This window comes from Strix uralensis, chromosome 12, assembly GCF_047716275.1.
Source record: "Strix uralensis isolate ZFMK-TIS-50842 chromosome 12, bStrUra1, whole genome shotgun sequence".
In the NCBI taxonomy this organism is placed as follows: Eukaryota; Metazoa; Chordata; class Aves; order Strigiformes; family Strigidae; genus Strix; species Strix uralensis.
Window position 1 is genome coordinate 25,407,369 of NC_133983.1, and position 22,247 is coordinate 25,429,615.

Consider the following 22,247-nt stretch of genomic DNA (forward strand, 5'->3'; position numbering starts at 1 on the left):
GCAGTAGCGGCTTCTGGTCAGACGGCGGCAGCAGCGAGCACGAAAGCGGCGGCGCCAGTGCGCATGCGCCAATCACGGACTGTAGTACCCGATTCTGGCCACAGGGCGGCAGCAGCGAGCAAGAAAGCGGCGGCGCCAGGGCGCATGCGTGAAAAAAGGGCTGCAGTACACGCTTTTGGCCACAGGGCGGCCAAAAGCAGGTACAGCAGCACGTTATTGGCACATGGGTATAGCGCCGCTGCTTTCTTGCTCGCTGCTGCCGCCCTGTGGTTAAAAGTGGGTACTGCAGCCCGTTATGGGTTCATGCGCATTAGTGCCGTCGCTTTCTTGCTCGCTGCTGCCGCCCTGTGGTTAAAAGCGGGTACTGCAGCCCGTTATTGGCGTATATGCAGTCTCGCCGCCGCTTCCGTGCTCGTTGTTGCCGATAAGTGGCCAAAAGCCGGTACTGCAGCCCGCGATTAGCACAAGCGCCAATCGCGGGCTGCAGTAGCGGCTTCTGGCCAGACGGCGGCAGCAACGAGCACGAAAGCGGCGGCGCCAGTGCGCATGCGCTAAAGACGGGCTGCAGTACCCGATTCTGGCCACAGGGCGGCAGCACCGAGCAAGGAAGCGGCGGCGCCAGTGCGCATGCGCGAAAAACGGGTTGTAGTACACGCTTTTGGCCACAGGGCGGCCAAAAGCAGGTACAGCAGCCCGTTATTGGCACATGGGTATAGCGCCGCTGCTTTCTTGCTCGCTGCTGCCGCCCTGTGGTTAAAAGTGGGTACTGCAGCCCGTTATGGGTTCATGCGCATTAGTGCCGTCGCTTTCTTGCTCGCTGCTGCCGCCCTGTGGTTAAAAGTGGGTACTGCAGCCCGTTATTGGCGTATATGCAGTCTCGCCGCCGCTTCCGTGCTCGTTGTTGCCGATAAGTGGCCAAAAGCCGGTACTGCAGCCCGCGATTAGCACAAGCGCCAATCGCGGGCTGCAGTAGCGGCTTCTGGCCAGACGGCGGCAGCAACGAGCACGAAAGCGGCGGCGCCAGTGCGCATGCGCGAAAAACGGGTTGTAGTACACGCTTTTGACCACAGGGCGGCAGCAACGAGCAAGAAAGCGGCGGCGCCAGTGCGCATGCGCCAATAACGGGCTGCAGTACCCGATTCTGGCCACAGGGCGACAGCAGCGAGCAAGAAAGCGGCGGCGCTACTGCGCATGCGCCAATCACAGACTGCAGTACCCGATACTGGCCACAGGGCGGCAGCAGCGAGCAAGAAAGCGGCGGCGCTACTGCGCATGCGCCTATCACGGACTGCAGTACCCGATTCTGGCCACAGGGCGGCAGCAACGAGCAAGAAAGCGGCGGCGCCAGTGCGCATGCGCGAAAAACGGGTTGTAGTACACGCTTTTGACCACAGGGCGGCAGCAGCGAGCAAGAAAGCGGCGGCGCTACTGCGCATGCGCCTATCACGGACTGCAGTACCCGATTCTGGCCACAGGGCGGCAGCAACGAGCAAGGAAGCGGCGGCGCCAGTGCGCATGCGCGAAAAACGGGTTGTAGTACACGCTTTTCACCACAGGGCGGCAGCAGCCAGCAAGAAAGCGGCGGCGCTACTGCGCATGCGCCAATCACGGACTGCAGTACCCGATTCTGGCCACAGGGCGTCCAAAAGCAGGTACAGCAGCCCGTTATTGGCACATGGGGAGTAGCGCCGCTGCTTTCTTGCTCGCTGCTGCCGCCCTGTGGTTAAAAGTGGGTACTGCAGCCCGTTTATGGGTTCATGCGCATTAGTGCCGTCGCTTTCTTGATCGTTGCTGCCGCCCTGTGGTTAAAATCGGGTACTGCAGCCCGTTATTGGCGTATGTGCTGTCTCGCCGCCGCTTCCGTGCTCGTTGTTGCCGATAAGTGGCCAAAAGCCGGTACTGCAGCCCGCGATTGGCGCTTCTGCTAATCGCGGGCTGCAGTAGCGGCTTCTGGTCAGACGGCGGCAGCAGCGAGCACGAAAGCGGCGGCGCCAGTGCGCATGCGCCAATCACGGACTGTAGTACCCGATTCTGGCCACAGGGCGGCAGCAGCGAGCAAGAAAGCGGCGGCGCCAGGGCGCATGCGTGAAAAAAGGGCTGCAGTACACGCTTTTGGCCACAGGGCGGCCAAAAGCAGGTACAGCAGCACGTTATTGGCACATGGGTATAGCGCCGCTGCTTTCTTGCTCGCTGCTGCCGCCCTGTGGTTAAAAGTGGGTACTGCAGCCCGTTATGGGTTCATGCGCATTAGTGCCGTCGCTTTCTTGCTCGCTGCTGCCGCCCTGTGGTTAAAAGCGGGTACTGCAGCCCGTTATTGGCGTATATGCAGTCTCGCCGCCGCTTCCGTGCTCGTTGTTGCCGATAAGTGGCCAAAAGCCGGTACTGCAGCCCGCGATTAGCACAAGCGCCAATCGCGGGCTGCAGTAGCGGCTTCTGGCCAGACGGCGGCAGCAACGAGCACGAAAGCGGCGGCGCCAGTGCGCATGCGCGAAAAACGGGTTGTAGTACACGCTTTTGACCACAGGGCGGCAGCAACGAGCAAGAAAGCGGCGGCGCCAGTGCGCATGCGCCAATAACGGGCTGCAGTACCCGATTCTGGCCACAGGGCGACAGCAGCGAGCAAGAAAGCGGCGGCGCTACTGCGCATGCGCCAATCACAGACTGCAGTACCCGATACTGGCCACAGGGCGGCAGCAGCGAGCAAGAAAGCGGCGGCGCTACTGCGCATGCGCCTATCACGGACTGCAGTACCCGATTCTGGCCACAGGGCGGCAGCAACGAGCAAGAAAGCGGCGGCGCCAGTGCGCATGCGCGAAAAACGGGTTGTAGTACACGCTTTTGACCACAGGGCGGCAGCAGCGAGCAAGAAAGCGGCGGCGCTACTGCGCATGCGCCTATCACGGACTGCAGTACCCGATTCTGGCCACAGGGCGGCAGCAACGAGCAAGGAAGCGGCGGCGCCAGTGCGCATGCGCGAAAAACGGGTTGTAGTACACGCTTTTCACCACAGGGCGGCAGCAGCCAGCAAGAAAGCGGCGGCGCTACTGCGCATGCGCCAATCACGGACTGCAGTACCCGATTCTGGCCACAGGGCGTCCAAAAGCAGGTACAGCAGCCCGTTATTGGCACATGGGGAGTAGCGCCGCTGCTTTCTTGCTCGCTGCTGCCGCCCTGTGGTTAAAAGTGGGTACTGCAGCCCGTTTATGGGTTCATGCGCATTAGTGCCGTCGCTTTCTTGATCGTTGCTGCCGCCCTGTGGTTAAAATCGGGTACTGCAGCCCGTTATTGGCGTATGTGCTGTCTCGCCGCCGCTTCCGTGCTCGTTGTTGCCGATAAGTGGCCAAAAGCCGGTACTGCAGCCCGCGATTGGCGCTTCTGCTAATCGCGGGCTGCAGTAGCGGCTTCTGGTCAGACGGCGGCAGCAGCGAGCACGAAAGCGGCGGCGCCAGTGCGCATGCGCCAATCACGGACTGTAGTACCCGATTCTGGCCACAGGGCGGCAGCAGCGAGCAAGAAAGCGGCGGCGCCAGGGCGCATGCGTGAAAAAAGGGCTGCAGTACACGCTTTTGGCCACAGGGCGGCCAAAAGCAGGTACAGCAGCACGTTATTGGCACATGGGTATAGCGCCGCTGCTTTCTTGCTCGCTGCTGCCGCCCTGTGGTTAAAAGTGGGTACTGCAGCCCGTTATGGGTTCATGCGCATTAGTGCCGTCGCTTTCTTGCTCGCTGCTGCCGCCCTGTGGTTAAAAGCGGGTACTGCAGCCCGTTATTGGCGTATATGCAGTCTCGCCGCCGCTTCCGTGCTCGTTGTTGCCGATAAGTGGCCAAAAGCCGGTACTGCAGCCCGCGATTAGCACAAGCGCCAATCGCGGGCTGCAGTAGCGGCTTCTGGCCAGACGGCGGCAGCAACGAGCACGAAAGCGGCGGCGCCAGTGCGCATGCGCTAAAGACGGGCTGCAGTACCCGATTCTGGCCACAGGGCGGCAGCACCGAGCAAGGAAGCGGCGGCGCCAGTGCGCATGCGCGAAAAACGGGTTGTAGTACACGCTTTTGGCCACAGGGCGGCCAAAAGCAGGTACAGCAGCCCGTTATTGGCACATGGGTATAGCGCCGCTGCTTTCTTGCTCGCTGCTGCCGCCCTGTGGTTAAAAGTGGGTACTGCAGCCCGTTATGGGTTCATGCGCATTAGTGCCGTCGCTTTCTTGCTCGCTGCTGCCGCCCTGTGGTTAAAAGTGGGTACTGCAGCCCGTTATTGGCGTATATGCAGTCTCGCCGCCGCTTCCGTGCTCGTTGTTGCCGATAAGTGGCCAAAAGCCGGTACTGCAGCCCGCGATTAGCACAAGCGCCAATCGCGGGCTGCAGTAGCGGCTTCTGGCCAGACGGCGGCAGCAACGAGCACGAAAGCGGCGGCGCCAGTGCGCATGCGCGAAAAACGGGTTGTAGTACACGCTTTTGACCACAGGGCGGCAGCAACGAGCAAGAAAGCGGCGGCGCCAGTGCGCATGCGCCAATAACGGGCTGCAGTACCCGATTCTGGCCACAGGGCGACAGCAGCGAGCAAGAAAGCGGCGGCGCTACTGCGCATGCGCCAATCACGGACTGCAGTACCCGATTCTGGCCACAGGGCGGCAGCAGCGAGCAAGAAAGCGGCGGCGCTACTGCGCATGCGCCAATCACGGACTGCAGTACCCGATTCTGGCCACAGGGCGTCCAAAAGCAGGTACAGCAGCCCGTTATTGGCACATGGGGAGTAGCGCCGCTGCTTTCTTGCTCGCTGCTGCCGCCCTGTGGTTAAAAGTGGGTACTGCAGCCCGTTATGGGTTCATGCGCATTAGTGCCGTCGCTTTCTTGCTCGCTGCTGCCGCCCTGTGGTTAAAAGCGGGTACTGCAGCCCGTTATTGGCGTATGTGCTGTCTCGCCGCCGCTTCCGTGCTCGTTGTTGCCGATAAGTGGCCAAAAGCCGGTACTGCAGCCCGCGATTGGCGCTTCTGCTAATCGCGGGCTGCAGTAGCGGCTTCTGGTCAGACGGCGGCAGCAGCGAGCACGAAAGCGGCGGCGCCAGTGCGCATGCGCCAACCACGGACTGCTGTACCTGTGTTTGGCCACATGGCGCAGCAACGAGAACGAAAGCGGCGGCGCCAGTGCGCATGCGCTAAAGACGGGCTGCAGTACCCGATTATGGCCACAGGGCGGCAGCAACGAGCAAGAAAGCGGCGGCGCCAGTGCGCATGCGCGAAAAACGGGTTGTAGTACACGCTTTTGGCCTCAGGGCGGTCAAAAGCAGGTACAGCAGCCCGTTATTGGCACATGGGTATAGCGCCGCTGCTTTCTTGCTCGCTGCTGCCGCCCTGTGGTTAAAAGTGGGTACTGCAGCCCGTTATGGGTTCATGCGCATTAGTGCCGTCGCTTTCTTGCTCGCTGCTGCCGCCCTGTGGTTAAAAGTGGGTACTGCAGCCCGTTATTGGCATATATGCAGTCTCGCCGCCGCTTCCGTGCTCGTTGTTGCCGATAAGTGGCCAAAAGCCGGTACTGCAGCCCGCGATTAGCACAAGCGCCAATCGCGGGCTGCAGTAGCGGCTTCTGGCCAGACGGCGGCAGCAGCGAGCACGAAAGCGGCGGCGCCAGTGCGCATGCGCCAATCGCGGACTGCTGTACCTGTGTTTGGCCACAGGGCGGCAGCAGCGAGCAAGGAAGCGGCGGCGCCAGTGCGCATGCGCGAAAAACGGGTTGTAGTACACGCTTTTGACCACAGGGCGGCAGCAACGAGCAAGAAAGCGGCGGCGCCAGTGCGCATGCGCCAATAACGGGCTGCAGTACCCGATACTGGCCACAGGGCGGCAGCAGCGAGCAAGAAAGCGGCGGCGCTACTGCGCATGCGCTAATCACGGACTGTAGTACCCGATTCTGGCCACAGGGCGGCAGCAACGAGCAAGAAAGCGGCGGCGCCAGGGCGCATGCGTGAAAAAAGGGTTGTAGTACACGCTTTTGGCCTCAGGGCGGCCAAAAGCAGGTACAGCAGCACGTTATTGGCACATGGGTATAGCGCCGCTGCTTTCTTGCTCGCTGCTGCCGCCCTGTGGTTGAAAGTGGGTACTGCAGCCCGTTATGGGTTCATGCGCATTAGTGCCGTCGCTTTCTTGCTCGCTGCTGCCGCCCTGTGGTTAAAAGCGGGTACTGCAGCCCGTTATTGGCGTATATGCAGTCTCGCCGCCGCTTCCGTGCTCGTTGTTGCCGATAAGTGGCCAAAAGCCGGTACTGCAGCCCGCGATTAGCACAAGCGCCAATCGCGGGCTGCAGTAGCGGCTTCTGGCCAGACGGCGGCAGCAGCGAGCACGAAAGCGGCGGCGCCAGTGCGCATGCGCCAATCGCGGACTGCTGTACCTGTGTTTGGCCAGATGGCGGCAGCAGCGAGCAAGAAAGTGGCGGCGCCAGTGCGCATGCGCGAAAAACGGGTTGTAGTACACGATTTTGACCACCGGGCGGCAGCAACGAGCAAGAAAGCGGCGGCGCCAGTGCGCATGCGCCAATAACGGGCTGCAGTACCCGATTCTGGCCACAGGGCGGCAGCAACGAGCACGGAAGCGGCGGCGCCAGTGCGCATGCGCGAAAAACGGGTTGTAGTACACGCTTTTGGCCACAGGGCGGTCAAAAGCAGGTACAGCAGCCCGTTATTGGCACATGGGGAGTAGCGCCGCTGCTTTCTTGCTCGCTGCTGCCGCCCTGTGGTTAAAAGTGGGTACTGCAGCCCGTTATGGGTTCATGCGCATTAGTGCCGTCGCTTTCTTGCTCGCTGCTGCCGCCCTGTGGTTAAAAGCGGGTACTGCAGCCCGTTATTGGCGTATATGCAGTCTCGCCGCCGCTTCCGTGCTCGTTGTTGCCGATAAGTGGCCAGAAGCCGCTACTGCAGCCCGCGATTGGCGCTTGTGCTAATCGCGGGCTGCAGTACCGGCTTTTGGCCAGACGGCGGCAGCAGCGAGCACGAAAGCGGCGGCGCCAGTGCGCATGCGCGAAAAACGGGTTGTAGTACACGCTTTTGACCACAGGGCGGCAGCAACGAGCAAGAAAGCGGCGGCGCCAGTGCGCATGCGCGAAAAACGGGTTGTAGTACACGCTTTTGACCACAGGGCGGCAGCAACGAGCAAGAAAGCGGCGGCGCCAGTGCGCATGCGCCAATAACGGGCTGTAGTACCCGATTCTGGCCACAGGGCGGCAGCAGCGAGCAAGAAAGTGGCGGCGCCAGGGCGCATGCGTGAAAAAGGGCTGCAGTACACGCTTTTGGCCACAGGGCGGTCAAAAGCAGGTACAGCAGCCCGTTATTGGCACATGGGTATAGCGCCAATCGCGGGCTGCAGTAGCGGCTTCTGGCCAGACGGCGGCAGCAACGAGCACGAAAGCGGCGGCGCCAGTGCGCATGCGCTAAAGACGGGCTGCAGTAATCGGCAGATTAGCACAAGCGCCAATCGCGGGCTGCAGTAGCGGCTTCTGGCCAGACGGCGGCAGCAACGAGCACGAAAGCGGCGGCGCCAGTGCGCATGCGCTAAAGACGGGCTGCAGTACCCGATTCTGGCCACAGGGCGGCAGCACCGAGCAAGGAAGCGGCGGCGCCAGTGCGCATGCGCGAAAAACGGGTTGTAGTACACGCTTTTGGCCACAGGGCGGTCAAAAGCAGGTACAGCAGCCCGTTATTGGCACATGGGTATAGCGCCGCTGCTTTCTTGCTCGCTGCTGCCGCCCTGTGGTTAAAAGTGGGTACTGCAGCCCTTTATGGGTTCATGCGCATTAGTGCCGTCGCTTTCTTGCTCGCTGCTGCCGCCCTGTGGTTAAAAGTGGGTACTGCAGCCCGTTATTGGTGTATATGCAGTCTCGCCGCCGCTTCCGTGCTCGTTGTTGCCGATAAGTGGCCAAAAGCCGGTACTGCAGCCCGCGATTAGCACAAGCGCCAATCGCGGGCTGTAGTAGCGGCTTCTGGCCAGACGGCGGCAGCAGCGAGCACGAAAGCGGCGGCGCCAGTGCGCATGCGCCAATCACGGACTGCTGTATCTGTGTTTGGCCACAGGGCGGCAGCAACGAGGTGGAAAGCGGCGGCGCCAGTGCGCATGCGCCATCCACAGACTGCAGTACCCGATACTGGCCACAGGGCGGCAGCAACGAGCACGAAGGCAGCGTCGCCAATGCGCATGCGCCAATCACGGGCTGCAGTACCCGATTCTGGCCACAGGGCGGCAGCAGCGAGCAAGAAAGCGGCGGCGCCAGGGCGCATGCGTGAAAAAAGGGCTGCAATACACGCTTTTGGCCACAGGGCGGCAGCAACGAGCACGAAAGCGGCGGCGCCTGTGCGCATGCTCAATAACGGGCTGCAGTACCTGCTTTTGACCACAGGGCGGCCAAAAGGAGGTATAGCAGCCCGTTATTGGCTCATGTGGAGTCTGGCCGCCGCTTTCGTGCTCGTTTCTTCCGCCCTGTGGCCAAAAGCAGGTACTGCAGCCCGTTATTGGTGCATGCGCATTAGCGCCACCGCTTTCTTGCTCGCTGCTGCTGCCTTGTGGTTAAAAGCGGGTACTGCAGCCCGTTATTGGCCCATGCGCACTAGTGCCGTCGCTTTCGTGCTCGTTGTTGCCGCCCTGTGGCCAAAGACGGGTACTGCAGCCCGTTATTGGCGCATGTGCAGTGTCGCCGCCGCTTCCGTGCTCGTTGTTGCCGATAAGTGGCCAAAAGCCGGTACTGCAGCCCACGATTGGGGCTTGTGCGAATCGCGGGCTGCAGTAGTGGCTTCTGGCCAGATGGCGGCAGCAGCGAGCAAGAAAGTGGCGGCGCCAGTGCGCATGCGCCAATAACGGGCTGCAGCACACACTGTTGTCCGCTATCGTGCGCCTATTCTTTTAGGGGGAGGACAGCCAGGCGACTGGAGTTTCGAGAGAAGAAGAGGGGCTGGAGGAAGGAAGGAGAAAGAAGCGTCTGACCTGTCCAATTCTCCGGGCACTGCTGAGAGCGAGAGCTGCAGTGAGTCCCAGGCCCTTGGGACCCTGTTGCCCCCCTTATATGTCCCAGTCCCTTCCTGTCCCTCTCTTCCCCATTCTGTGATTTATTTTTTTTTCTTCTCTATACCTTTTCTTTCTATTATTCTGTCCTGCTCCCCCTTACTCTTTCATCCTGGTGTTCCCTTTTCTTTTTCTGTCTGCACTTTTGAGGATGAGTTATTTGACAACCTGGCAAACGGACTAATCAATTAATTAACTTGACAATGAAACTAATTTTTGAGTGTCCTGACAGTGAACTACCTTCCTTATAAGAATGAAAACTCTGCCCAGGTTAAGACCCTTTCCCTGAGCATGTGTAGTCATAGAAGCATTACGTAAGCCATATTCTAAATGCATGTTAATCACTAGCAATCAATATCTAATAGGTGTGTTTGGAAAAGCACTAAGATCTGATTTTTGTGTGTAAGAGAAGCATGAAAACCTGCTGTTGGTGTACGTGATTTGTGGAAAAGTCCCCCAAGCAGCCAGGCCTGAATAAATACGCTATCTCTCCTGAGCGTGTTCAGATGGGTTTATTGCACGCCGGGCAGGAATCCTGTTTTGGGATAACAGTTTTTTGGCGACCCAGATGGGACGGCTGTAACGCCCTGTCTGGAGCGACTGGCTGACTCTTGGCGGGGAGACCCTCGCCCCCGCCCACCGCGCATTCGCGGCTGCTGGCCACGCCTCCGCCTGTTTGCTGCGGCTGGCCACACACACACCCGCCCCCCCCCCCGCATGCGCGGTGGCAGTCCCGGGACTGGAGGACTGGCAGCTCATAGAGCGCAAGTTCGGGGGCCTGAGGGGCATGTCAGGCGGTTAATCCCGGTGCTGGTAGCTATAGTTACCGCTGGGGGGGGGGGGGGGGGAGCGTGGGCCGGGCTGGAGGAGCGCCAGGGGCGGGCAGTGAGGCTGCGGGCAGCGGCCCCTCCCTGTCCGGGGAGGTGCTAGAGGAGGAGCCGGTGCGAGCCGAGGGAGCAGCAGAGAGAAGGTGAGTGGGGACGCGCGGTCGGTCGCCTGGTGGCTGCCGGGGAAAGCCGCGCGGTGCGGCGGGACCGGCGGCAGAAGCCGCTCCGGGTCGGGGCCGGGCGGCGGCGCTTCCCGGAGCCGCGCGGGGCCGGGCTTCCGGGTACGTGGGCGACGGGCGGGCGCTGTAGTCACGTGAGCGGGGCTTCCGGTCGGCCATGTTGGCTCCCCGGGGCACGGCGGGAGCTGTAGTTTTTGCGCACTCTGCTGCCCGGCAGCTGCATCGCTGCCGGGCGCGCGCGGCACGGCACAGACCTCGCTACCGGCGCGGCCCCGCGGCGCAGGACGAGGGGCGGTTTTGTGGCAGGTTCGTGCGGTTTCCCGCGGGCTGCCCGCGGCTCTCCCGGGACCGGTGTGCCCGTGCCCCGGCAGTGCGCATGAGCGGTGGGAGGTGGCCGGTGGGGCTCCGGTTGCGTGCTATCTGCGGCAACAATGGCCGGTGCTGCTGCCGCCTCTTTTCCTCTTCCAGCGCGGTGCGGCTGCGTAGTGAGTGAGTGAGCGAGGCTGCGTGAGTAGGGGGATCGCGTGTTGGGGGCTGTACTGTGCAGGGAACGGGGGTGACCGCGCACCGAGGGGAAACTCGGCCTGTGGGAAAAATGGAAACGTGGCCCTGGGAAAATGGCCGTGGAGAGGGGCCGGGCTGTGCTGTGCTTGGAGGGGACGTGGCCAGGCACGGCTCCCCACGGGAGTCCTTCAGCCTGGGGGGTTTGGGGTGTGGTGCTGACAGCGCTGGAGAAAGAAAACCTGAAGCGGCACTAAGGAAGTGATGCCCTGCCTGTGCTGGTGCGGCCCCGCAGAGAGGTGGGGCTGGGCCCTCTGCAATTCTCAAGCGCTCCCCAAACCTGCACGTGGGTCTCTGGGGGTGCAGGGCTGTTGGGTGGCAGCATTCCCCCACACACACCCCTGGGCATCGCCCGTGGGGACTGCAGAGGGGGTCAGAGAGCAGACGGGGTGAGCTGTGCTGTGGGCCAGAAATGGAGGCAATGTTTTGTGTTCCTGGGGCTTGAGAACAGACGCGTGTGGCTGATTGAGGGGCTCAGAAACAGACGGAGTTGTGTGGCTTTGGGCTCAGAAACAGAGGTCAAGTTGTGCATTTTTGGGACTTGAGAAGAGTCTCAGCAGGCAGGTTTTTGGGCTCAGAAAGAGGCACTACGGCGGCTGGTTTGGGGGCCAAAAGCAGAATGCAGTTTGGCTGGTTTTGCAGGCAGGTGAGAGGCGGAGGGGTGTGGGTGGGTGACGGGGGGGTGTGGGGGTGGTGGGGGGGTGGTGGGTGTGGTGGAGGACGGTGTCCCTGCAGGGTCAGAAAGGTGGGACGGCCACCTGTGACGGCGTGGCGGGTGCTGTAGTCACGTGACTGATGCAATAGATGTAGTGAAAGAGCAGATGTTGTTTCCAATAAAGGTTGCTTTCTTCAGTCAGTATTTTGCAGGTTGTAAACTTAAGGCAGGTGAGAAAACTTGCTGCTGCTCCCCTGGCTGCTTTTATGTCTTCTGGTGGTTCACCCCTCCCCTTTTGCCAGGTGATTGTGGTCAGGGTGGTGGGTGGGGCCTGGCATATATGAGCCACAGCCTCTCCTCAGCGAGGTCATTCTGCTTTTGGGCATCTCTGAGGTCAGTGCTCTGGTGTTCCTTAAGTTAGTGGCAGATCTTGAGGTGTTGAAGCTCTTTAGGTAGGTGTGTTTTGATCATCACAGAAAGAGATGTCTGTGAGATAAGAGTTTCAGGATCAGTTAAGGTTCAGCAGTGTATATAATATGAAATACACTGGTCTGTAGAGGTCTATTTTCAGGTAAGTACTTTTGTATTGATTGGGTGGGGTGGGTAAAATGGTTTAATAGTGTACACTTACAGTTTTTCTTTTCCTTCTAGAGGCACTGCATTTTCCTGGCTTTTTCTGTCTTTAATGAAGAGGGGATCTTGTTTTTTTCCCTAGTATTACTGGATACATTGGAAGTCGTTGATATTATCTGTCTAAATAGGACTAATGCTGAGGTGATGGAGCAAGGGTTAGAGTGAGCATCTTGTATGTATCTGTATATAGGGTTTTAGCATTGCTTAAGAAAGTAGCATGGATGTAAGGCACAGTGTCTTTCAGGATATGGGATGGTAGTGTTTTCCTAATTGTCCACAGAGCAACATATTGTTTTGCAGGTGCTGTCTAGGCAGCCTTTGGAATAGGATGAGTGTTTGAGGTGAGTCAGGATAGCAGAGAGGAGGGCCAGGCGTTTTCACAGAAACACAACTAGACTGTTTGGTCTTTTGGTGTCATAGGTGTCACAAGTGATGATGGCCGTAGTGTCCAACACCCAAACTGGCATGGAGCAGGTGAGCAGAAAGTCCGATGTTTTTGAGGAGGAGCTTTTTGTGGGAGATGGTCGCGTCAGCTGCCACGATGTTCGCTCCTGGTGCTGTTTTTGTGCAGCTGATGAAGAGGAACCTGGCGTCTATAGGAATATCTGGGATAGCGGATGCGGTTGCTGTTGAAGATGGCTTCAGACCCCCAGCCCCCAGATAAGTTGAGAGACTGGTGTTTGGGAGAGGGCTCTGGGGCGAGCCAAGGTTGGGAATGGGAGGGAGGGGTTTTCAAGTTAACGTAGGGGAGAGGACCGTCCAGGAACAGTGCCTTTTGGGCAGGGAAAGGGAGCAGGTTAACTTTCTGCCCAAGACTGCCATGTGCCAGGCAGGGCAGTTCTAGCCTATGGCTATGTTGTTGTGTAGTTTGTGTTTTCTGTTTTACGTGTCCTAGAGCTTCCTCAGGTCACGACATCCTTGTTGCTCTTTGTGCCGAAGTAGCGCAGCGTGCGCTTCAGGCACCATCCCTAGGGTCTAGAATGCCCGGAGTCATCGGCAGAATGCCGGTCAGGTGCTTCTTTTATTGCGTTACAAGCCTAAAGCATGGATAGGTCTCGGAAGTTTCAGGTCGGTCTGCTTTTGTAGCATTGTTCTAGGCTGTATTAACATCTTTGATCTCGAGCGGTCCATCATTGCAAAGACCTTTTCTGGATGTTCTTCCCTGCATCTTTCTATGCTTAGGTCTTGAAGTAAGCTGTCTTGCATATGACTCATCCCAGTTGCTCCTGTCTGTTTTCGTCTTGGGCCACAGTGTTTGGCTCTTCTCAGCCTGCCATGGATTCTTCCTCTTGGCCCCCTAGGTCTTCTCATCTGGCACTGTCTGTGGCCGAGGGGTCATTCTTAGAGAGCTTGTTTTAATGTGTCGGTCACAGCATTTGTCTTATATGTGTGCAGTGTTGGTCTGTGCCTGTTTATGTCTGGGTTGGAGCTGCTCTGCCTGGGGGCACAGCAGTGATAGCCAACAAAAGAATAGCAATAAGAATCTATAGTTAATAGGGTGATAAGGCTAGGTTTTGTAGGCCAAGGTGTGCAGTCTGTTTCAGAGCAAGTAGCCATATATGCAGCAGGCGTAAAACTTTTCTCTGTAGTGTTATGCAGAGATGCTGGGGATGACCAGGTTGTGTTTAATGGCAGGCTGCAATGACAATCTAGATGGCATACCTAAAGGAGACCTCTGGAATTGTTAAGCCGTCACTCGGCATGCAGGTGACTTGTTCGATGCTATTTTTTCAGGTGCAGAGGGGTGACCCGTGGGACAAAGGGTGACAGAGGAGGTGAGCGGAGCACCGTGAGAAGGTAGGTCGATGTGTGGCGTCAGAGGGACGACGTGACCGGTGTCTATGTGAGTAGGCTATAAGCATGTCTTGTTTTGAAGGTGTGAAGAAAGACAGCGGCACCAGAGGCGAGTTGAATGAGGTGTGGTATGACCAGTGTGCTCAAATATCAGTTATTTTTCAGGCATCGTATTGTTGGTGAAGTAAGAAGCATCCCCTGTTTGTGTCTTACAGGCGGTATCCAAGTCTCCACAGGAGAACCCGTGACTGGCAGAGGTGGGGTGGGTGAGCACACAAGGTGAAGGAGTGGGAGAGGGTTATTGGTGTGGGTGGGCTGTAGTTTTGGGCAGCATCCCACCAAGTGTTACTTTGGTTTTTGCAGGTGACATTCGTAGCCTTGGAAGGGTGAAGCCGCATGCTCGACGAGCGGTCTGAGAAGGTGAGGCGGCATCGGCCGGGTCTGCGTTTAAGAGCAAAGCGTCCCATGACATCTAAGCAAAATGTTTCTCTTTGGTTTTGCAGGTGCTGTGCAGGCAGCCTTTGGAGTCGGATGAGCATTTGAGGTGAGGTGGGGCGGTAACAAGGAGGAGCAGGGGCGGGTGACTTGTCAGAAGTGCAACGGTGATTTTGTGTCTCTTGGTATCTTAGGTACCACAAGCAATGATGGCTGCAGTGTCTGACTCTGGAACGAGGAGGCGAGCGGCGCTTCTGAGGAGGGTGTTATGAAAGAGGTTGCCATCGGCTGGCATGATGCTGACTGGTCGCACTCTTTGTGGGTGTCCTGCAGATGATGCAGAGGAACCTGGTGGCTCAGGAACATCCCAGTTAGCCCATGTGGTTATTGTGGAAGACGACTCTGGCCCCTGGTCCTCTGAAAGATAAGTTGAGGGTCCAGGGTTGGGAAGGGTCTGGGTGGAAGGGACAGGGTTGGGAATTGCAGGGAGGCCTTCTCATGTTAGCGTAGGGGAGAGGACTGTGCAGGAGCAGTGCCCTTTGTGCCCACAAAGGGAGCGAGTTAATTCTCAGCACCAGAATACTGTGTGCTGGGCAGGGCAGTTCCAGCCTGTGTCTGTGTTGTGTATTATGTATCTTATACCATGCAGTCCTCAGGTCTTGATGTCTGTGTAGCTCTTTATGATCAGCTGGCATCTCAATAGCCCTCCCAAGAGTCTCACGTGCATCAACTCATCGGCTTAGTGCCCGTCGAGCCTTTCTTGTCTTGCAATTGTAACTCGAAGCGTGGATTCATCAGGTGCGTGTTGCATCGAGGATGTTCTTGAGCAGTGGTCTCTAGCGTGGGCGAGCTAGATGGCACCTGCAGCTGTGTGTTTTTGAGAGTTCTTTTGGCACGTGGTAGTCTTCTGGGATTTCATCCCCATGTCTTAGGCCTTGAAGTGTCGCAGTTGAGACGGACACGACAAACATCAGATTGTGTGAAAGCGACCAAAATGGCTGCAAAAGCCCCTTTATTGTTTTAACAAGCTTTTTTATAACCTTCTTCAAAGTAGGTGTTCATACAGGATTGGTTTACTTTAGTAACTAACAGTTCACGATTGGGTGATAGTTTCTCGCCTGAATCGTCAGGACAGTTCTTCTTATCTTAGTTCTCTAATCTTGTTTCCATGGCACTTCTTGGGACTTTCTCGCCTCTCATGGATACACTGGAATTTCTTCAAGGTTAAATTCTTCTTCAGTTAGACTAGAGGCAGACCCGCTGCCTCCCCCGACAATTCCCCCTTTTTGTATTTGTGCTAGAAATATTGCAGAAGCAGTCTTCTGCAGGGCCCTTTGCAGAAGACTGACAAGACATGGCAACATCAAAGCACAGTCACAATTACCAAGATCATGACCCCCACAGTTTTGACCAGAGATATCAACCATCCAGAAAGTCCCCATCCTTTAAACATCCTTGTAAGCCAGTCCAATCCGTCCTCTTCTGTTAGACGCCTCACACCATCCTTCAGCTGCTGTATACTTTTAAAAATAGATTCTGAGTGGTCAGACAAATTCATGCAACACATTCCTTCAAAATCTTCACATCCATGTCCTTGCGCTAAAAGCAAAAAGTCAATTGCAGCCCTGTTCTGTAAAGTAGCATGTCTAACACTATCAACATCAGTTAAAAGGCCACTTAAAGCTAAAGAAGTAGCATTAGTCTGTTTGCTAAGCCAACATCCCAACTTATTCAAAGTCGTTAAGGCATTTGCAACACCAACTCCTGGTGCCAATATGGAGGCCGTTATGATCTGGCCTGGATTCCAGAATTCAACGTTATCTCGACAAGAACTTTCAAACCGATGAACGGTCCTTGGGACTCGCTTATGTTTTCGAGTCATATTCAGAATCATTGACACATTTGGTGTTAATAACGTGAGACGTCCGAGGCTACACGGGCCTCCATTCAGTTTAGATGGGACGCCTCCCCAGGCACGATCTTCACAGATTAGAAACACACCAGGAGGTAATGCAAGAGGAACAGCAAAAGATCGTGAGATGTTAGTCGAAGTATAATTGCACCAAGCAGTTGAATTATGATAAGCAGCATTAGTTGCATTCACATTTTGCCCTCTCCGTGTGGTGTTATAGGAGTAATTAAAAAACACACAAGCATCCATTATAACAGAGCCTAGCAACTCTAGCTCTTGGGGTTCTTGCGTAACCTGTGGAAGGTGACTATATACACCATCCCAATTATCTGTACAATTTTTTGAAGAGTTGCAAAGAGAGAAAGCCTGAAGGGTTTGTGGGATTGGCCATGTGTCTACTGGCACTCCCACCAAACAGGTGGAGAATGGATTTTCCGGGTTCGCAGTAGAAAGGCACAAGGTTTCTTGATGTGTCATATTTGCCAAAGTTACCCAGATATTCTGCTTGGGTTGTGGAACTACCCATCCTTCAGCCTGATGCAGGTTCCAGCACAGGCCGAACACACCGAGCAGGAACCCAGCGAGGGCCGGCATCTGTAGAGACACAAGCATAACCCCTGCCCCAGGTTAATAATTCACATGGTCCACTCCACTGGCCAGTAATTAGATCTCTAACATGCACTTTGATGTCTTTTTGCAAATCCTGTTTTGAAAAAAGAGAAGAGAAATGCTGAAAAAGAGGAGGTAAAGAAGAATTATCCCCGTAATGGAGAAAGTTAAGAACATAAACTGCTTTATCTAAACATGCCTGTGGTGGTTCCCCAATCATTCCCCCTTTTTGTTTTTGAAGCTGCCGCTTCAACGTACTATGTGCACGCTCAACAATTGCTTGTCCTGTTGGGGAATGGGGAATTCCTGTAACATGAGTAACACCCCACAAATTAAAAAATGTTTGAACCTTCTGTGAAATGTATGCTGGGCCATTGTCCGTTTTTATTTGGCGTGGTACCCCAAGCATAGAGAAAGCCTTTTGGAAGTGTCGAACTACATCTTTTCCTGTCTCCCCGTTATGTGCTGTTGCTACTAAGGCATGAGAATAAGTATCAATGGAAACATGAACATACTTCTGTCGGCCAAATTCATTTATGTGAGTAACATCACTTTGCCAAATCTGTAAAGCCTGCATACCTCTGGGGTTAGTACCAAAATACACTGGTGTGTGAGTTCCTTGGCAGTCAGGGCAGGCGGCTACAATAGACCGAGCTTCCGCATGAGACAAGCCGAACTGCCGTCGTAAAGCTCGATATCCTTGGTGAAAAAATTGATGTGATAATACAGCTTGTTGCTTTATGTTAGGAACAGTATTAAGAGCCATAGCGGAAACAAGAGCATCCACTCTGGCATTACCTTCTGTATAAAATCCTGGTAAAGTGGTATGACTACGGATGTGCATGATAAAATAAGGTTCTGTCCGTAGTTGAATACTTTTCCAGAGTTCTAAAAGTACATCAAATAATAATTGATTGTCTGACATGGTCAAAACCACTTTGTCTAGTCTAGAAACTAAGTTAGCTACATATGCTGAGTCAGTTACAATATTTACAGGAACAGAAAAAATAGAAAAAACAACAGCCATTGCACGTAGCTCTACTACTTGTGGAGAACCATTTTGATATACTACTTTGTTGTTCCAGTTGTTGTTTTCATACCATACTACTGCTGCTTTACCTGTTTTTCCTGAGCCATCTGTAAAAACAGTAGGGCCGTTCACTGGTTCTGGGCGGCTTAAATTTTTTTGACCAAATGGTATTTCTCGAGCAAATTTCAGTAGCGGGTGTGACGGCAGGTGATATGACACCTGTCCTTGAAAACCCGCCATGGCTGCCTGTAGTTCATAATTATTTGCCAAGCACCATTCAAAATACCAATTTTGAACAGGTAAAACAATCTTAGCTGGGTCACGCCCTGTTAGTTCTGTACATCGTTTTCTGGCTTTTATGATTACATCAGCAATAAGCTCAAACAGTCCAGGAGCAGTTTTTCGTGGTCGGAATGACAGAAACATCCATTCTAGAATGTGCAGTGGGTCATCCCACTCAGAATTCCACTGCACCAAAGCACCAAATGGTACAGTTTTGTCAATTAGTACAAAGAGTTGCACCAATTGAGACAGATCTATTCGAGAAACAAATTTCTCGTGTATAGATCGTTCCACCATGTGAATTACCTTTAATGCTTCCTCAGTTAATACTCTGGGTTCTGTTGGATCATTGGAATTTTTTAATAATTCCAATAAAGGTTGCAGTTGTGAATTGGTCAGTCCGAGATAGGGTCTAATCCAATTCAGAGATCCCATTAACTTCTGTACATCATTAAGGGTTTTAACTTCAAGGTTAAGTTTCACAGGTTGAGGCATTACCTGCCTACCTGTGACTGTTAGTCCTAAATACTTCCAGGGTTCTACTTTCTGCACCTTTTCAGGGGCGATAACTAATCCATAGTGTTGTAATGAATTTCTAGTCACATTCTCCATGTCATTCAACTGCTCCTTGTTGTTTGATGCTAACAGGATGTCATCCATGTAATGGTAACAATAACTGGTAGGGAATCTTTCCCTTACAGGTGACAAAGCTTGTGCCACAAACCATTGACAAATTGTTGGTGAATTTTTCATGCCCTGCGGCAGAACTTTCCATTGATATCTTTTTGCAGGTTCTGCATGATTGACAGAAGGCACAGAGAATGCAAATTTTTCCCTGTCTTGACAAGCTAATGGTATTGTAAAAAAACAATCCTTGAGATCCATGACAATGATTTCCCAATCTTGAGGGATCATGGCCGGTGAAGGCATGCCTGGTTGTAGAGCCCCCATCGTGGCCATGACAGCATTGATCTGCCGCAGGTCATGCAAAAATCGCCATTTTCCTGATTTCTTTTTTATCACAAACACTGGAGTATTCCAGGGGCTCTGAGAGGGTTCAATGTGTCCAGCAGCTAGCTGTTCTGCCACCAATTCTTGCAGGGCCTTTAATTTCTCCATTGGTAGGGGCCACTGATCCACCCACACAGGGTTATTCGTTAACCAAGTTAAAACAAGCGTGGGTTGCCTAACACCCTGCAGCACAGTGGCCCCCGTTAAAAATCCGTAGTAATCTTCACCCCCCACTGTGACAAGCAATCTCTCCCCCATAGATTGAGGGGAGCTGCTGTCACATATGGTTTAACGACTGCTTGTTGGCCCTCAGGATTGGTGATCAGAATTGCCGTAGCTGCTGTTCTTGCTCGTGCGGAGCCTCCCAGCCCCACTACCCCTGTGTCCACATCCTCTGTTGGCCAGGTGGATGGCCACAGATAGTTAGAAATAATAGTCACATCGGCGCCCGTATCTAGGAGCCCCACAAGCCTTACTGTAGTCGGTGAATGTCCATGATTTGACAGCGTGCACGTCATATGTGGTCGAGATGATGAGACAGTCTGAGACCAGCACACTTGAGGGGGTCCTGTAGAACCGAAGCCTCCATCGCCTCGCAGTCGCTGTTCTGCTTTTGGGACACAACTCAAAAAAGGAACAAGTTGAGCAAGACGAGTACCTTTTGGAATCGTAACAGGTGGATAAAGGGTCGAAACTAATGCACAAATTTGACCCGTAAAGTCAGCATCAATGACTCCCACATGCACGATTAATCCGTTTAAGGTGCTATTTGATCTTCCTATAAGTAACGCACTCAGTCCTCGTCCTATGGGACCCCTCGCCTCAAGAGGGACCTTAACAATGTCTTTTGTAGCTATAGTTATTGTGTCGGCGGTGGATACATCCAACCCTGCTGAGCCAGTTGTTGCGGCTGATAGCTGCTCACAGAGGGGATTTGACCTGCTGTCTGGAGGGGATTTGATGTCCTCGCGTGCCCTCTCGCACTCCTCTTGTGGTTTCCCTGTATCGGTTGCCCGTTAGCATGAAACTTGGAACGACATTGTTTCGCGAAATGTCCCAATTTCCCACATTTATTGCAATTAGTTCCTGGTGGGACAGTCATGGGCTGCTTGCCTGCCGACCTTCTGTTCGGGCAATTTACTTTCATATGACCGTCTTTACCACATCCAAAGCATTTTCCTGTATTTCGCATGTTCATGGCAGTAGCTAAAGCCGCCATTTTATGTTCCACTGTACCAACCTTTGAACATGCGGCCACCATGTCAGGAATAGAAGGATCTCCTGGTAAAGACTGTATTATCTTTTGGCAGTCCTCATTAGCATTATCCTTTGCTAGCTGTTTGCACAACATTTGTCTTAACGTTTCATCTTCTACCTGTTTCTCCAATGCAGCAGATATTTTTTCTACAAATTGCAAAAAGGGTTCTTTAGGACCTTGCCGGATAGCAATATACTTCTGTTTTGGAGCTGCCATTTCCATGGTTCGCTTTAATGCTGTAATCCCTATGTGTTGTGCCTGTTCAAGGACAATCGGAGGCCACGTAGCTTGCAGCTGAGGGTTACTAAATGGTCCCTCGCCAAGCAAGGCGTCTTCTCCGAGTCCTAACCTCGGATCGTCTTGTGGCAGTCGAGCATTATTTTGTGCAGCTGCTCGTGCCATCTGCCTCCAAGTAGATTGAAACACTTGTAATTGTACTGGCTGAAACAGCACTTGTGCGAGATGTGTAACATCATATGGACACAACAAATCTGTGCTGATTATTCGAATAAGTTGCATCACCTCAGGAGAATTGATTCCAAATTTCTGTGCTTTATTCTGCAAATCCTGCACCACCTTCCAACTGATCGGATTGTGCTCATCATGCTCATTTGTGCCTGCAACAGCTTTATAAACAGGGAATGCACCATAAGCCTCTGCTGCTATATCTACAGGCTTTGGACATGCCGGGGTTGGAGAGTATGGGCTGAGGCGTTCAACCAGATCCCAGTTGCCAGCCTCAGCAGCATACTTTCTAACTCCCTCCCAAAATCGATCAGGGGACCTTGGAATTACAGTTACTGTGGATGGAGGGAGAGTCCATGGCTGGGCTTTCTTCACCATGGGTTTATCTGTGATATGTAGAGTTTGTAAAGCCGTGGTTAAAGCTTCTTCTCCCTCACTTTCATTTTCGCTCTCGCTCTCTGGCTCTGTGTTACCCGCCCTATTTTCCTCCTCGGGGGGGGCTGATGGAATCACCCCTTCTGCTGCTGCGCCGCTAGGGGCCGCCGCTGCACCACTAGGTGGGGGGGGCTCCTCATCGCCCCGCAAAATATTTAATGGTGGAGGAGGAGGAGGTGGGCGAGGGCGCGATCTGCTTTTGCCCGTGAGGGGTTTCCTGCCTGCTATTCCTGAGGCTGAGGTATCCACTGCCTTTGTCCCTTTGCCACAGTCCTCCCCGTCATTGTCTTCAGGTCGAATGTCTGTTAGTTTCCCATCAGAGGCCTCACGCTCTATCTTCCATTCCTTTAAGGTTTCACTCAATAAGCGCCATGTGGTTGCCAACTCACATGCCTCTTTTTGTCCTTTAGAGACCTCATCCAATATTTTCAATCCTACTGCTTGCCATGCACTCACACTGAATGCAGTAACTGTTGTGGCTTCAAAGCCTTGTATCTTACTCCATAGCAAAATCTTTTTCAGGCTTTGTTCTGAGGTTTTAACCCCCTTTCTTTTTAATAGGGCTTTCCAGGTAGACAAAATTGTCTCCTCTTCCTTTGTTAATGACTGCCCCATAATTACAGTCCCGTTCCCGGTGGCTCACCTTTTTAGGTGTCGAAATTCAGGTCCGGACCAGGCAGATTCCCTCTGCTCTCAGCTACACCGGGCTCCGTCTCCGCGGCTCTTCCCGCCGCCGTTATAATTCTCCTTTAAATGACCACTTTGCTCTAATCACGTTGCTCTAATCAATCACGTCGCTCTAATTTATCACGTCGGGGTCACCATTTGTCGCAGTTGAGACGGACACGACAAACATCAGATTGTGTGAAAGCGACCAAAATGGCTGCAAAAGCCCCTTTATTGTTTTAACAAGCTTTTTTATAACCTTCTTCAAAGTAGGTGTTCATACAGGATTGGTTTACTTTAGTAACTAACAGTTCACGATTGGGTGATAGTTTCTCGCCTGAATCGTCAGGACAGTTCTTCTTATCTTAGTTCTCTAATCTTGTTTCCATGGCACTTCTCGGGACTTTCTCGCCTCTCATGGATACACTGGAATTTCTTCAAGGTTAAATTCTTCTTCA

At 54.2% G+C, this 22,247-nt stretch overlaps 1 protein-coding gene across 1 annotated transcript; it reads right to left on the reverse strand.

Annotated features, from left to right (window-relative positions):
- Window positions 1–14,847: 14,847 nt before the first annotated feature.
- Window positions 14,848–19,623, reverse strand: LOC141948965 (syncytin-2-like). The gene is made up of 3 exons (XM_074882078.1): window positions 19,442–19,623; window positions 15,533–16,627; window positions 14,848–14,988 (listed from the first exon to the last, which is right to left on the reverse strand). The coding sequence occupies exons 1-3, from the start codon at window positions 19,481–19,483 to the stop codon at window positions 14,848–14,850; spliced, it is 1,278 nt and encodes a 425-aa protein (XP_074738179.1). The 5' UTR covers window positions 19,484–19,623.
- Window positions 19,624–22,247: the final 2,624 nt, after the last annotated feature.